Source organism: Scardinius erythrophthalmus (genome assembly GCF_964197995.2).
Source record: "Scardinius erythrophthalmus genome assembly, chromosome: 20".
NCBI classification, from domain to species: Eukaryota; Metazoa; Chordata; class Actinopteri; order Cypriniformes; family Leuciscidae; genus Scardinius; species Scardinius erythrophthalmus.
The window spans coordinates 17,891,752-17,908,393 of record NC_138240.1 but is presented as its reverse complement, the minus strand read 5'-3'; the positions used below and the strand labels follow the sequence as shown (position 1 = coordinate 17,908,393).

The window sequence follows — 16,642 nt, the reverse complement described above, 5'->3', positions numbered from 1 at the left end:
AAATGAAATGAACAAAAATGCAAAGAAAAACACAACTAAATCATAAACATTTACACACCACAACTGATTCATTTAGGAGAAAAAGCATATTGATTGCTCTTCACATTTATTTATAAAAAGGAAAACATTTACCCTTTTTTATTAAGATAATGCTCTCATAATTATATATATAAAAAAACTAAACAAAGGGCAGCAAAAGAGTTCAAGAACAGAAAATAAACTGGCATAAAGTAACAATCTAAAAGGCAACAGCTGGAGAAGCCTTTTGCTGTATTACATTCATATTAATGTGATGAAAGCTGGACGAAGCACATCAAACAGACATATACTGAATGCAGGTCCATCTCAACATGACTTTTTTTTTAGTAAATCAAGCTGGTATGAGGCTCCTGAACAAAGCATTTGGTCAGGTTCAAACAAAGATCAATCTGTCATTTATTTAAAATGAATATGTGATGATGGTCCAAAGGTGAAGTACAGTAACTTACACTGTTAAAACCAAAGACGCACAATGTAAAAACGACTAAACCGTAACAGGGTTTGGAATTAATCTTAAACGCTTACCAGAATAACTGCAGATTGGTCTTTCTCTCAGATGTTTGAGAGCTAAAAATAAACTGCTTAGTTAAACACACACTGGAATTTGAATCGGTATTATTTCAAACCATTCAAAATGCTTCTCAGGAATGGACAAATTAAATACTCTATTAAAAGAATCAAAGCGTTTAGAAAATAAGACACATACCTCACATTTTTCATGAATATTCTCATGAAAAATTCCTATGTTATCATTATTGTTTTTATTTGAATGTCTTGTATTAAGTGTTATTTGCAGACAGGTGGGAAACATAGTCAAAGTCTCTATACTCATGAAAAGGGAGCGATGCCTGAATTCAGCACAGCTGGAAAACAGGATATATGTGACGATTAGGATTTCTCACTCACTCATGCAGAAAATCTCTATAAATCAATTCTATTCATCCATATTAATGCACTGGAATGTAGCTTCATTTACATCTTCAATTAGTGCATGTAAGATGATTTTTGTGCTTTGCAAACTATAAAATGTGCAGGTATTGGTGCGCATAACATATTATGAATCACATGTGATTATTCGTTGTGATAAATATCGATAAGACTTTCTTATCCTGAGAAAGAACATACCATTTGATTAGTACTGAAGGAAGTTAGCTTAACTGCATCACAAACAAGATTTCATTTTTGGTATACTATTTCAGACTAATACACTGGACAGTACATGCACATGTGCTGCAAATCTGTTGTAGTGTTTTCTACAGTATCATACTGTTGTTGAGCAGCACTAATGTCATATGAAATGGCTCAAAAGGTTACATAAGCTTATTGCTGACCTCCCTATTTAATATGTAGTATTTCAAGCCAAGATCGGTCACAGTCGTAACAAAGGCGCCCACGATGAGCTTTCCTGTAAAACGTTAACCCACTAACTGTGTGCTGTAGTGAATAACTCCTATTGGTGTACAATTCTCCTCTACTGAAGTGCTTCTCCAATAAAGCGTTTCAATTAGGCACTGCTTTGAGCAATCCGCAGGTCTCGCTCTTGTTGCACGTTGTGAATTAAGGTGAAGAACTTGCTCCAAATGCCTGTCTGGACGCAAGAACTCGGGGTGGCAAAAGGCACGGGGTCACAAGCGGGGCCACGCTGTTCCTCGAGACTGATTTCAAACCCACAGGCTCAGATCATCCACACTTAGAAGTAGTAACTGGATGTGAAGTCCGTAGTGTTTTAGGGTCTCCCGACAGTGAGTCGAAGCAAGGCAAACTGATTCTGCATTAGCAGCCGAGTTCCACTGTAGAGGATTTCCTTGATATAATCAATGTATCACGCCATATCAGCATAGGCTAATGCAATTGTCCTTGTGATCGATGTAATATGACTTTGTGCTAGGGTTAGGCCTGGATGATATGGTGGGGTGTAAAAGGACATGTACTCAGGTCTCAAAATACTTGTAGATAGCGGTGACGTAAGTCATAACACTCTGCCAGTCCGGTCTTTCGGTATGGACCATGTCATCGATGTCCTAAAAGAGAAAGCGTGAGATAACTAAAGTTTATTTGAGAAAAGGCACAATATACCACTTATTTCCTCATTTCAGCAGGAAGAAATCAGTGAAACTCAAAGAAGATTCCATGACTTTTATGATTAAAAAAATACATATATATATATTTGCAGAGATGTCCAGAGATGTTTAAAATATATATATATATATATAAAAACAATGTAGTCTATCAATTTCCAGACAAAATATTTTAGAGCAGAACACATGGACAATTTACACTGCATTTATTTGATTAAAAATACAGTAAAAACATTAATATTGTGAATTACTATTACAATTGAAAATATTGGTTTTCTATTTTAATACATTTTAAAATGTAATTTATTCCTGTGATGGCAAAGCTGCAAATCAGCATCATTACTCCAGTCTTCAGTGTCACATGATCCTTCAGAAATCAGTCAGTCAGCTTATTTTTTATAAATGTTGAAAACGGTAACACTTTACAATAAAGTTCCATTAGTTAATAGTAAACGATACATTTTCTAACATTAACTAACAGTGAGCTATACATTTGTTCCAGGATTTATTAATCTTTATTAACGTTGGTTATTAATAAATACAACTGTTCATTGTTAGATCATGTCAGCTCTGGTCCATTAAATAATTGTAACATAAATTTTAATAATGTATTAGTACATTTTGCAAATAACAATAACTAAAATTACTAAATGCTTTAGAAGTGTTTTTCATTTATAGATCATGTTAACTAAATGTAGTTAGCTAATGTTAAAACACTGAGACCTAATTGTAAAGTGTTACCTTAAACACTTGTGCTGCCTAATATTTTTGTGAAAAATGAGATGCACTTTTTTTCAGGATTCTTTGATGAACAGAACGTTTAAAAGAACAGCATTCATAAGGAAATATTTTTTTAACATTATAAATGCCATTACTGTCACTTTTGATCAATTGTTTTGATCAAATGTCCTTGCTCAATAAAAGTATTTTCCTTAAAAAACAAAAACTTTTAAATAGTAGTCTATGTTCAGTATTTGTATGACTTCTCCATGATTTTGAAAATTTGATTCATTTCTAGAACTTGCTTTAGCTTCAGTGCATGCTGAACATATTGTTTAAGTAGTTCACAATAAGGAAACAATTCTATATTGTGTGCTATAAGTAAACAGCGCTGGACGATAATTAAGTGTTTCCAGCTTTTCACCTGCTGTCAGCTTACAGGATGGGAGTGGAGGACAGAAATGATGATAAACAGATCAGCATTAGGTCTTTCTGCACGTGTAGTGAAACTCTCAGACTACTGAACATGCCCATATGTGTGCAAACTACAGGCTTACTTCATCAGCTGCCCTGAATGAGCTGTTGTAATAAAGCTAATGCAAAAGACCTACTTACCAGAGTGGACTTGATGCCCACACTTTCTGCTGCTTGGAAGGCCAGAGTGAAATTTCGTCTCTGAAAACAAATAACTAGTTGTGAGATTAACAACAAATAATAAACCAAGATTAACCTAAAAAATAACAAAGATCTGTTCTCATAGGCTTGATAAATCTTTTAAAATAAATGCTAGTTGGTTAGATATTTGTTCTTTTTTTAAAGTGTGTTTTAACGGTCCAAATACTGGGGACACAGTCCAAATACTATAGACATCATGACTGTAAGGCATAGTCATGATGCAGAATCAGCAGTGTACTTGCCTTGTCCTGACTGTTGAGCTCTTGATAGGGAATATGAGCAGGCAGGTATGTGTGAAGGACAGCGCAGAAGGCCAGTCCATCATTCCAGCTGCTGCTGAAGTTGGTAATGTCGATGTTCTGTGGAACAAACAGACACGACACGACCATATAAGCCCCTGGACTTTGCATCAACATGAACTAAAAACGTGAGATTATGAAATTTAAGATGCAATACATTTAAAACCAGATTATAGAGTTTCGGTAAGAAATTCAGTGGAACACATTCAATGGAAAATTACCCCACAAACATTGCAAAATCTTCTCATCTTCCTGTGGTGTGAAGCAAATTTCCTGTTCATAGCTTCTCCCACAACCTCATTTGTGCTCGAAAAAGAGCAAAATAACATGTTTCAGATCCATTTCTACGAACGTCTTCTACACTTGTCCTGAAGTTCACTTTTTAACCTTAATGTGTGGCAGAAGAGCAGAGAGCCTTCATTCTCTCCAGCTCATATATTCACACATGTACTCACACATGTATTCACACATGTACTGTAGTTATTGTGGCTGACATTTAATGCAGGATTACAGAACAACCTTCTCTAGGGATAAATAGGGAGTTTTGAAAGGAATAAAACAGCTTCTTTTGTTCCTACATAATCTTATGCTTATATCTAAAATAAAAGCGTCATGCCATTCCTCTTCCGTTCCACTTTGAAAATCATGAGTTTTCATCAGCTGTGTTCACGGCTAGTAGTTTCACATGTGGGTAAAGTCTTGGTGGTTAACATTGACTAACCCAACCAGAAAAATGTTTACCCTACTTCTCTAAAATATGTGCAAACATGCGAGGTAAAAGTAAGCTTCATTTGCTTATGATGCGCTGACTTTTCAAACTTAGTAATGTGTAGTAGGAAACTACTGAAGAAGATGAAATTTAAAAGTGAAGAAAAAAACATCCGTTCACAAACCAATACAATATTTATTTAAGGCTTTATGTTGCTACTTATTTAAAAACAAAAATGTCCAGTTGATGCACATTCAACGAGTTTGTTCTCAGAAGTGCTGCTGACGACCCTGGTTTTGCGTCAAGTGCCATTTAAAATGGCAGAGAAATTCAGCGAACTTCCTGGTGAGGATCTTGATAAACAGTGACTATGACAACCACACAAGCTTTCGTGGAAGAGAAAGACCTTGCTTAGGTAGGAAACAGCATTTCACTGAAATCTAAAAAAATTATATAACAGGTATATAACATGACTATTATTCTGTGGACAAAGATGACATCTGAGATTTGAAAAGATTTAAACTTCCAAGGATGCTCAAAATTAATTGGTTAACCGACAGTACGATTTTAACTGATTAATGCTATCAGTTAAACGGTTTAAAAAGTAATTTTTCAAAATATTTTAAAATGTTTCTTATATACATAGAGCTGGTAAGTCACGCCCATGCGTAAAACCCCAAGTGGACCTCAAAGTGAGAAAATAATTATTTTCTGGTCCCGTTTGAATTGTGCCATGAATGTGAACATGTTGTCTGTGAATTTTTTATATAATTTTTCATGTTACGAGTTTGACGGTATATTGTATGATTCTTCGGCTAGCAGTTGTGGAAAAGACATAACGAGAAAGACTACATGCCGCCTATGTGACGTCACCCCATAACACATTTTCCCTCCACTTGTCAAATCACGGTGCTAATGCTGCGATAATCTATGGAGACAGATCGAGATTCCTGTGTGTTTTGTACCCAAATGTCACCATTCAAACCAAATGGGCTTTTCTTTCTTCAGATTCCCGTCTGATGTAAAAAGAGTTGTAGTCCACAAAGTGCTCTCACACAAAGTCTAACCGTATCAAACTTCTACCCGCTAAATTGTAGCATTCTTCACACGAAAAATTATATTAAAAATTCACAGACAACATATGTTCACATTCATGGCAAAATTCAAACAGGACCAGAAAATAATTGTTTTCTCACATTCACTTGCATTGACGATTTTTCAACATAGAGGTCCAGTGGGGTTAGCGGAAGGGGCGGGACTTACCAGCTCTATATATACTGCTTCTATTTTACATGTCAGGGAACCAACCTGATAGCCCTCGGTTTTCTTCTGACACCATCTCAGCAGTGCATTTCTTTTGGAACCACCATATTCACGAGCCAAAGCAGACAGAGGGTCTTTTCGCTCCTCTCTGGATAGATAAACAAAACAATAATGATTGTTACATTTATATGAGAAGCGAAACAAAAGTGTGTATGATACAGCCTGTGTGTAGTTAGAGTCAGTTCTAGGCGGGTGCGTACCGAAGGCGGCTGCGTGCTGTGGGATTGACGGAGGCAGTGGGGGAGGAGGAAGATGACAGGGAGAGAGGAGGTGCAGAAGAGCCCATGGCTATCAGAGAGGAAGATGGGCCTCCATCAGGAGTACTGATATCCCTCTTCGCCTCTTCGCTGCTTCTCCGAGACACTAAACAGTGGAGAAAGAAAAAGTTTGATCATCATTTGGGTAACAGTAGTCCCTACTCTTTTGGTTTATACTAGTGGTATAAAACTCATTGCTGTATTACATGTCACATGCAACTGATTATATGTATTATAATAATGTATATGTATAATGTATTATGTGTTCATCTGCTGTTTTACTAAAAATCCAATCTACTTCCTGCATGGATGCATTCATTTAATTGTCCCTCCAGTTGCATCAGTGTCTTCGGAATATGAAAATAATTATGAAAAGTGTCATTGTTGTCAGAAGAAATATTTTCACCCCTAGTGAATGTACAATACTGTTCAAAAGTTTGGGGTTGGTAAGATTTAAATTTAAGATTTAATACAGTAAAAACAGTAATATTGTGAAATATCATTATCATTTTAAATAACTTTTCTATTTTAATATATTTTAAAATGTAATTTATTTCTGTGATGGTAAAGCTTACTCCAGACCTCAGAGTCACATTATCCTTCAGAAAACATTATAATATCCTGATTTTGTACTCAAGGAATATTTCTTATTATCATAATTTTTTTCAGGATTTTTTAAATGAATAGAAATTTAAAAAGAGCAGCATTTATTTGAAATAGAAATATTTTGTAACTTATGATCCATTTAATGCATCCTTGCTTATAATGGTCTCAAAACTTACTGACCTCAAACACCTTAAATTTATGAACAAGACATTACAGCATGAGTGCATTTATTATAAGCATTGTGTTTGTATTCGTTGAATTTTAAATGGCTCTGAGCGTCACCTGTGATGGTCTTTGATGCGTCCATGTTCGAGACTCTCTGAAGAGCTGAAGTGGGACGACTGCCATTGGCTGCTCTGAGTAGATGCTCAGCTGCAGACAAAGAAAGACAAAGATATAATGTCATAATCATGATTTTATCAGTTCATCTGGGAGCTAAATAGAACTCTGGCAATTCTAGGGGAAAAAACAATGTAAGAAAAGAATGAATGGTGCAGTCTACAAACACACAATGCTAAATTGACATATTGACAATAAAATGTTATTGCACACTGAATCAATGACAATCAAATGCTATTGCAAATATAATCAAAGAAATCTATTTATAAAATTGTATGAAATAATATAATATAATATAATAATATATAAAATAATAACATTAGAGGGTAAAAAAACTGAAGTTGACAGCCAACAAATCTCAATAGCTGTAAAGGGTCAATCGATCGCCCCCACATGAAAGTCATCCCAGCAATCATAACACTGTCATTTCCCAGAGGATGATAAGAGTTCCTGGTAAGCAGCCAGACGTCTCAAAAACAAGCATCACATAAAGGGCTCTTTGCCCTCTCTTGCACGTTCACAAACACACACTGACGCTTTTTCCAGCATAAAAATTTTGAAAAAGAGTGGGGAGGGGGCATTAAAACCTGAGTATTTGTTCGTACTTGGTGTATTTTCGCATGAGTTGTCACATCTGTCATAAACTTCTAGTGTTGGGAAAGCATCTGAAAACTACCTCCCAGATCTAAATCCTAGGACATTCACCCCGTTACGACTTCTGGAAAGTCGGGGTGATGTGATTCACATTACGCATGCGATTTTTGTTTTTGCAATGGGTCATAAGTCAGGAAAAAGCAGTCATTTGATCATTCACTAAGGCTTCCCACAACTTTTGACTAATACATTTCCAGTTGTTTTTTTTGTGATTACAAGAAAAGAAAAACATTTTATAGACATTGCACTCACAAAGAATAATTTCTAACAGATGAAATATTTTAGAGTTGAGCTTAGGCAGAATTTTTTTATATATACATTTAATCAATTTCCATAATTTTTACTATACTGGAAATTTCAATTTTGACATATTAAATGTTATGACGTTAAACTGCTTAAGAAAAGATTTTTTTTAGCTATAACAAGATATCATGACAAATTAAACATTTCCCTTCCTTTGTTTTTCCAATTAGCAAGCTAACACATTAGCCTACTAGCTTAGCATAGCATAGCATAAAATTGTTTCAAATGCTCTTTTGATAAGCTAAAAATCAGTCGTAAAAATATATATATAAATGTTATGACGTTGGTCCTAGGCATAATATATTAATTATATATAATTCATTATTAGTGGTGTAATTATTATATTGTATTGAAAGAGTCATTCAAATAAAAGGTAATTTCTAAAATATTTTTGTTTGTTCTAATGCACCTAATTGGGGAGAATCTGGTGTCATTTTGTGTTTTTTGTTTTGTTTATGCATTTATATTTTTGTGTTATGTGTTTTTATGTTGGAATGTGTGTCATTTGTTCTATTGTTTATGTAGCAACATGGTGTCTACACCAAATATCCTCTTGGGACCAACATAGTATACTTTGACTTTGACTTTGTTAGTTATAACTTCATACAGCACATTAGCAACACAATGAATTCTCTTATTCCACTTTCATCAATTCATCAATTCCTTGACAAAAATGCTGTACTCTTATTCAATAAATTAGATGTTAGAACATGTTAGAGATGACCGACATTGGCTACTGAAAGGAAAAGCTGACATGACTTGAATAAACAAAACAAAAAGGTAATAAATCAATGGGTGTACTGAAATTAACTACAAACATTGATCAGTAAGGACCATTTGAAACAACAGAAAAAGAAACTTTAATAGTTTTTGTTACCTGGCATGCTGATGTCTGTGTAGCTGGGTCTTTTGTCAGTAAGCGAGGAGAGGGGCTTTGCAGCGGACATAGAACCAGTGATGGAGTGTCTCTGTAGGTGATTAACATAAACAGTATTTAAATCATCTTCAATATATTCAGCATTCATTTTTATCAACTGGTCTGATCTGAACCAAAGATAACAGCGTGACTGAATAACGACGGCAGAGTCACTTCAGGTGAGGCAGGATCACGACAGGAAGTCATAAGATAAATATCTCAAATAATCTACAGCACTACTGAGATAGATTCATATCTCCATTTCATTTAAGAGCTCCACATGTGCTTTTCTGCACTTGAAAAAAAGAATGGTAGCTTTTATAAGCCTTAGCATCGGATCCTTGTAAAAGGTCTCTTTCCCTTCATTACTTCTGCTAGACAGGTTACACATCCACAGCTAGATTGTGGCCAGCTTGAGTTAAATCCATTTCGCTCTTTTTCCCTAGAACGCTACTCGATTTCTACATCAATCAAAAGTAGCTGCAGACTGCAGCTAACATCTCAGAAGGATATGACTTTAGATCTATTTCCTCTTTGTCTGCTGTCCTTATCTCCCCACTCTCTACCTCAATAATGCCCTGACAATCATTCTTATCTAAATTCAGTGCTGAACATTTTTAAGGGTGACACTTTGATATATGCGGTCAATATCAAAAACCATTTGCGATCACTGAGCGTTACACTTGAGGTGAGAAACTGTGCATGGTTTGTAATGTGAGCTTTGGTTGTTTTGATAGGACCTTTGTCAAGCAAAGATCATATCGTCCCACAGAATCCTAAAATAAAATTACATATCACATTATATGCTAAATGGTCAAATGAATGGTCAAAACTTACCTTCTTTTTACTGCTTTGTGTTTTTCTTTACCTTTCAGTTCACAAGCTAACAGCTTAGACTACTAGTTAAGAAAAACTCTCATCAATAGCTAGAATAAGATTTGACAAATAAAACTATCCCTTTGCGTTTTTTGTTTTGTTTTTTTTTGATAGCCTTAGGTTTAGTAACTTAGCTTACTAGCTTGACATAGCATTAACTGCTTAAGAAAAAGCTTTTTTTAGCTATAACAAGATATCATGACAAATTAAACATTTCCCTTCCTTTGTTTTTCCAATTAGCAAGCTAATACATAAGCCTACTAGCTTAGCATAGCATTAAATAGTTTCAAATGCTCTTTTGATAAGCTAAAAATCAGTCGTAAAAAAATATAACATTTCCTTTTATGTGTGTGTTAAGTTAGCCCTTGGTAGGCAAGCTAACAGCCTAGCTTATTAGCCATAGCGCTAACTGCTTAATAATAGCTCTTCTGATTAACTAGAACAAAATATCATGACAAATTAATTCACCCTAAGTGGTTGTTTTAAGTCTCGCCCGATGTGGCCTCACAATATGGCGGCGCCCTCTTGTTTACGTCACAGAATTCACTGCGCAGTGACGTCTGTTGCCAAGCTCAATTGTGTTTTCTGTTAACCTTCGGTTAGCAATCTAACAGTTCAGCTTAATAGCTTGGCATAGTGCTAACTGCTTAATAAAAGCCCCTTTGATTAGCTAGAACAAAACATCATGACAAATTAAACATTTCCCTTTTTGTTTTCAGTTTGCCTTCAGTTAACATGCTAACAACTTAACTTACCAACTTAGCATAGTGCTAAACTGTTAAGAAAGCTCTTTTGACAAGCTAGAAAAAAAGTGTCACAACAAATTAAACATTTCCTGTTCTTTGCATTTTTCAGTTAACAACTTAACTTAGCATAGTGCTAAATTGTTAAGGAAAGTCCTTTGATGAGCTAAAAAAAATATATATATTTTTTTTAAATCACTACATATTTCCCATTTCACTTTATTTGTGTTTTCAGTTCATCTTTATTTAGCAAGTTAACTGCACAGCTAACTAGCTTGGCATAGCACTAACTGCATAAGAAAAGCTCTTTTGACAAGCTAGATGATAAAGTGCAATTTTTTTTTATCAAGCACTGAGGAACGGAGGACAGGGTCTTGCATTACTGGAACCCAAAAACTTGTTGGATGTTTGACATCCAGACCGCATCAGAAGTGACGGCTACACTAGAAATAAAACAAAACCAAACTATCCCACAATGGAAATTTCACAGTTCTCATGAATGAGCCGATGCTGTGAGAGCTGTCAAGAGGCCCGGAGGAGGAGGAAGTGCTGCTGTCTCAGAGGTTTCCGAGGTTCAACAAGCAGGAAAAGAGTCAGAATGCTACTGTTTGACCTTCATAGTGAAAACAACTCTCTCTGCAGCACTGCATAATATATTATGTGTCATTGTGTAACTCTTAGCTACCTGTATTGGTGAGACAGCAGCAGCAGGCGGGGTCTTCATAGGGCTGGGACTGAGAGGTGTGCGGGGTAAGGGGGCAGTTGTGGTTGTGGTTGTGGTTGTGACAGCGGCAGCTGTGGCAGCAACTGCAGTCCCATTAGCTCCAGGACCTGTGGCCACACCAGAATAGACTAAATGAAACTTCTGAAAAAATTAAAGATGCCCCATACACATGAAACTTAGAGCAACGCTTAATGGTGTGATACCCTGAGAGGCACTGTCAAAGCTTTTGATGAGAGTTTTGACGGTGGGAGATGGCTCGGAAGACGTGGAGGGGCGTCGACTCAGTCCCATGCCCTGCCTGAGTGCAGCCAGGTCCCTCTCAACAGCATTCATGTAGTTGTACACACGTCCACGTTCCTCGTCTTGCCTTTGACATAACACAGAGTCACATTTTCAACATGTATACTCTGTCTCCTCACAGACAGGAAACTCTTTATTAAATTTAAACGATTGTGTGACCCTCATCTGCTACATATAGGCCTTAATATAATTAACCCATACATATGTGCTCACAGATAATTAAACCAAGGCTCTTCTTCACTGGCTGTGCAAAACTTTATATTATATCCACGCAGCGAAGGACTGCCTAAAGTTATTGACACGTTAGAGCGATAAAGAAACATGCATGAATGAGAAAACAAAGCGCAGGACCTGCTTCATGTTAAAAATAGTTATTAAGTGCAATAAGCCTAAAAAAAAAAGACTTTGCACACTCTAAGCACGCACAGAAAGCCGTTGCTCAGACAGCATGCAATCTCAAATTCAGATCTCTTTCGCAACTTATTGAGATTAAGATTTGACAAGTCAAATACATACACAATTATGTCAAAATGCCCATCTGGGCGAGCACTCACATAAATACAGTTGGTTATGACTTAAGTGAAGTGAACATTTGGTAGAAATTCGGATGTGTGCCAATATGATCCGTGCATTAGGCCTTAAAGTGACAGCAGCCTAATATACTGTACTTACCTGCTGCTGTCTGTATCTATAATGTTAATCAATCAAAGAAAAAAAAAAGATTCACTCACTGTTCTTCACTGAATAACACCAAGTACAACATGTTCCTGGATCAACATCTTAGTTGATCCTGGAACAACATTCCAATCAACCAATCAGAGGGACAGGTTTATGTTAAGTTAAAGCTTACAACCAGGGTTAGGTGCTTCTACATAAGTGTTATACACATATCATTTCCCTCAGATTTTAGAGATACGTTATGGGTAGAATATGTTGATCTAGGAACATGTGTTACTTGGCAAAATCAAGGTGACCCTGTAGGCCCAGCTGTATCATAGGCTGGTAGATGCTAACCATAGGCCTGTGTGGTGGTGGTCACCATTGTTTTTTTTTTTAAATGGGAGAAAATGCTCAAATAGCAGGGCAGGCATATACTGGTAAAGTGAGAAATTTCATGGGTTTTTTATTTAATAAATAAAATAGTGAATTCTAAGTGCAATGTGAGTATTCTATAATTCAATACTTTTTCTGTTGTTTTAGGTTTTTGTCGTGGTCTCAGTTAAGTAATAGTGTTAAGATCGAAGTTTGCTATCATGACAACACTACAGTAGGATGCAATATGCTGCCTTCTAAAATAATCCCAGGAGGCAATTCTATGAATGAATTGTGATAGGCAAAGATAATGATTTTATGAAACCGAGTTTGAAGCAAGATATTAAAAACAATAGGGATCAAGTTTTGTCACTGAGTAGAGTACATATTTACCACCAGCATAACACTATGTCCAAGCTTTTAACACTTACTTGCGGTTTTTAACTTCATCTAGTTCTTTGCCCAACTTCTCATTCTTCTCTTGGGCTTCTTGCAGGCGGCGCCGTAAGTCACCAATCTCCTCCTGAGCTTCTGACTTGATGTCGTTAGCAATAACCACAGCAGTCTGCAGATCCGCTTGGAACTGACGCCACTCTGCAGACTCTTCCTAAATGCACAAGCACAGATGCATCATTTTAGACAAGCACAAACATTTAATGAATGTAATTTTTTAAAAGAAAATAAATGTATTTAAATGTAATGCAAAAGGTATATTTAAAATAGATTAAAATGCCAAAGAACTGCAAAGTATATTCATATGAAAGATCTGAACAAAAATGAATTAACAAACAATAAAAGTGGGCTCATGTCCACAAAGAATGTATGTTAGATGAATTTTCTCTGGTAAAAAATTAAGATTTTGCTGTGGTTTTATCCTAACATAACACTCAGAAGCTGAGGACACCCTTTCAAATGATGCCAGTCTCTGAAATCCGGGTCCTCAGATGACTGCATGAACTGCCCGCCCTTGCCCTCACTTACCCTAAGTTTACGATGCAGTATCTTTATCTCTCTCTCCATGTCATGCTTTTGATCCTGAAGCTTTTTCACTGAATCTGCCAGGAAACCGGAAGGAGAGCGAGTGAGCATGTGAACTGAGGGCATACAGGGTTCATATGGGGGGAAAGAAGAAAACAATTTCTGCACTGCAGAAACAGTGATTATAAAATAAATTCATTATGCATTCTAAATGTCACCACTAAAGATAAAAGGTCAATTAAATAAATGATATAATCTCTTCTTACAATTGCCACTGATATTTGTGAACTGTAGCAGTCAAGTGATGTTAGAAAAACATTATTTATTTACTGTGGTTTCATTCTACTAACACAATAAGTGAACCATGTTCTTGAACGACTGGCACCATCATGTGGTCATACGAGGAAGATGCATCAATTACAGCCTATCCTAGTTTTGAACATTGACAGCATGCACCCGAACTTTCCACAATCATATTCATATTATCTGATACTTCTTGCACACAAAACTGAAAAGCACATGCGAAAAGACTACGGGACACAAGTCAGGACGTGCAGGTTTCTAGCAGGGGGAAAAAATCATGTTTAAAATGTACCAGTGTTTCAACAGGAAACTAGATATTCACAAGGAAACTTGTTTTCTCTCTGTGAAATAATCAGGTACTTCTTACTTTTGAACAGATAGAAATTCTGATCACCACATCTATACATTTCCACGTTTTCTCTACAACTGCTCATGGACACTGTATCACTGTATTTTATTTTTGTCCTGTGCTACAAATCTGGTATCATCCATTTTAGATCTACCTGCCCTTAAATGGCATGTAGAAAATAAACTAGTTGGTTGCTTTACATGTAATACATTTCCCAACCCTGTTCCTGGAGGCACACTTGAATCACCTCAACAGCTCATTAAGTAGAGACTTCAACACCTAAAATGGATGGGTCAGATAACGGTGACATCAGAAATGTGCACTGTTGGTGTACCTCCAGGAACAGGGTTGGGCAACACTGATTTGTACAGTCTCTTCTTGTGTGAGTGGGTGGTTCTTGATCAGAATAAGCTGCCAAACAGATCAGACCATATACTGCAAGACTATGCTGAACAGTTCAGCATGCAATACATTTGTTTAGGTCAGGGGAAGAGCAAAATCATCATGTGTAAATCAAAATCTGCCAAACTCACTCTCTAGGTCGCTGATGATGAGGTTATCGTGAAGTTTGACGGCTCTGTGCTGCTCCACTTCATCCTCCAGTTCAAAGATCGACTCCTTCATGTCTCCGATCTCCGTCTCTTTCTCCTGCATGTCCTCACGTTGCTTCTCTAAAACCCTCTTTTGCTCGGCCAACTCTTTCTGCACCTCGCTCTGGAAGTCCCTGTACTCAGCGTCCAGCTGGACCACCACAAGAGGAGAGATGGACTAAGTACTCAAACTCCAAACAGTTCTTAAATCAACTGAACCAGTGCTCGTGCTCACCTTGTTGAGGGTGTCCTGGAGACACGCCACCTCAGTGCGAGCGTGGCCCAAATCGTCCTGCAGTTTGGAGGCTTTGGCTTCAGCTTCCTCCTTGTCCAGCCTAACCCCCTCCAGGAGCTGGTGGATATCGCTCTTATCTCCGGCATTGTGGATTGAGTAGAGCTCGGCGACCCTCTGCCTCTCCTGCTCTAGTAACGCCCGACAGCGGGTCAGCTCAGCCTGATCATTGTTGACTGCAGCTTTACACTCCTCCAGCACTGCCGCCATGCCGGACCGCTCCTGCCTTTCCACCTCAAGTCGTCGGTCCATGTGATGGTTGCGCTCCTTCAGCGCAGCAATCACACTTTGAGCATCGGCGTTATCCTGCTCGGCCATTTTTAGAGTATTGCTCAGATGTTGCTGCACGCCCAAGAGCTGCTCGCGCTCGAATCGAGCGTTATCTGCAAGCTCCACATAGCGCTGCTCCAGCTCCATGTATCGGCCACTCTTGATGTCTTCGTCTACCGAGTAGGCCACACCGTGCTCGTCCAGGAGTGAGCGGAAGTACTCGATCTGACGGCCGCAGTGCTCCAGTTTGTCGCTCTGCTGGCAGAGTGAATCCATAAGTAGAACCTTTTCCTCTCCCAGGCGTTCATTTTCGCCGTTTAGCTCCTGCGTGATCTGTTGAAGGTCGGCCAGTTCCTGCAGAGTGGCTTGGAGCTCCTCGGATGTGCTGTGTTGGTTCTCCTCCATCTGGTGAATACGCTCCGTCAGGCACGCCACAGACACCTCGCTGGTGTTGCCACTGCTCCCCTTACGAGAGGAATTGCGACATGCCGGGGCGCCACCTTCAGACTCGGAGGACGACGAGGAACCGCAGCCTGAGGGAGCATCCAAGGCATCATCACTTGAGGTCACTGCTTGGTAGACCTCACTGGACTCGCTGTCTAGGTTGTCCGTTGAGCCACTTCGCTGGCCTCCAGTAAGGAGGTCCTCCATGGAGCCTGGTGCTGATCCCTCCACAGAGAAGGACACAGCGGCACAGTCTCCATGACCTCCACCACCTCCAGAAGTGGAAAGTTCAGGACTGGTAGAGGGTAAGGCAAAAGTCTTCTCAGCCCCATCCAGTCTCTGCTCCAGGGAAAAGCCCAGAGCATTGAGGCGGTCCTTCAGCATACGATTTTCATTCTTAAGCAGGTTGAGCTCTCCACGAATGGCCTGGTTCTGTTCCTGCAGGAGCAGCAACGTTGATTCCACATCTGCAGCTGTGATCACGGAGGCTGCCTCCCTCTCAGGTGGTCTCTCATCATCCTCCTCTTCCTAGGAATACAATAACATCACAGTGAGTGCATTTTTTTGTCTATTCTAAAGTCTTAACAATCAATTCTGTCACATTACAGATGCACCAACACTACTCACTGGTACTTGCATCACCACATAAATACTTAAACTCACTATCTACATCCTAATACAATTATACAGCTGACCAATTATTTGCCATATCTGTTAAAATCACAGAGATATCTTTTAATCGAGTCAATATGGAAGCCTTTTTCCACCTCTGAATTAATTTTTTTAATAAAAAGGTTATTTTAATGTCTCAAAATGTGAATAT

At 38.0% G+C, this 16,642-nt stretch overlaps 1 protein-coding gene across 1 annotated transcript in view; it reads right to left on the bottom strand.

The window, feature by feature from the left end:
* Window positions 1-67: 67 nt before the first annotated feature.
* The window catches only part of specc1la (sperm antigen with calponin homology and coiled-coil domains 1-like a), a 36,013-nt gene continuing 19,438 nt past the window's right edge, over window positions 68-16,642 (bottom strand). The window contains exons 5-17 of the mRNA XM_081348808.1: window positions 15,049-16,347; window positions 14,757-14,964; window positions 13,575-13,648; window positions 13,025-13,200; window positions 11,465-11,628; window positions 11,223-11,368; window positions 8,880-8,970; window positions 6,989-7,078; window positions 6,044-6,206; window positions 5,829-5,931; window positions 3,755-3,871; window positions 3,453-3,512; window positions 68-2,060 (exon numbers count right to left, since the gene is read on the bottom strand). Of these exons, the coding sequence (XP_081204934.1) occupies window positions 1,971-2,060; window positions 3,453-3,512; window positions 3,755-3,871; window positions 5,829-5,931; window positions 6,044-6,206; window positions 6,989-7,078; window positions 8,880-8,970; window positions 11,223-11,368; window positions 11,465-11,628; window positions 13,025-13,200; window positions 13,575-13,648; window positions 14,757-14,964; window positions 15,049-16,347 (2,781 nt within the window). The 3' untranslated portion in view covers window positions 68-1,970. The remainder of the gene's footprint in view (window positions 2,061-3,452; window positions 3,513-3,754; window positions 3,872-5,828; window positions 5,932-6,043; window positions 6,207-6,988; window positions 7,079-8,879; window positions 8,971-11,222; window positions 11,369-11,464; window positions 11,629-13,024; window positions 13,201-13,574; window positions 13,649-14,756; window positions 14,965-15,048; window positions 16,348-16,642) is intronic.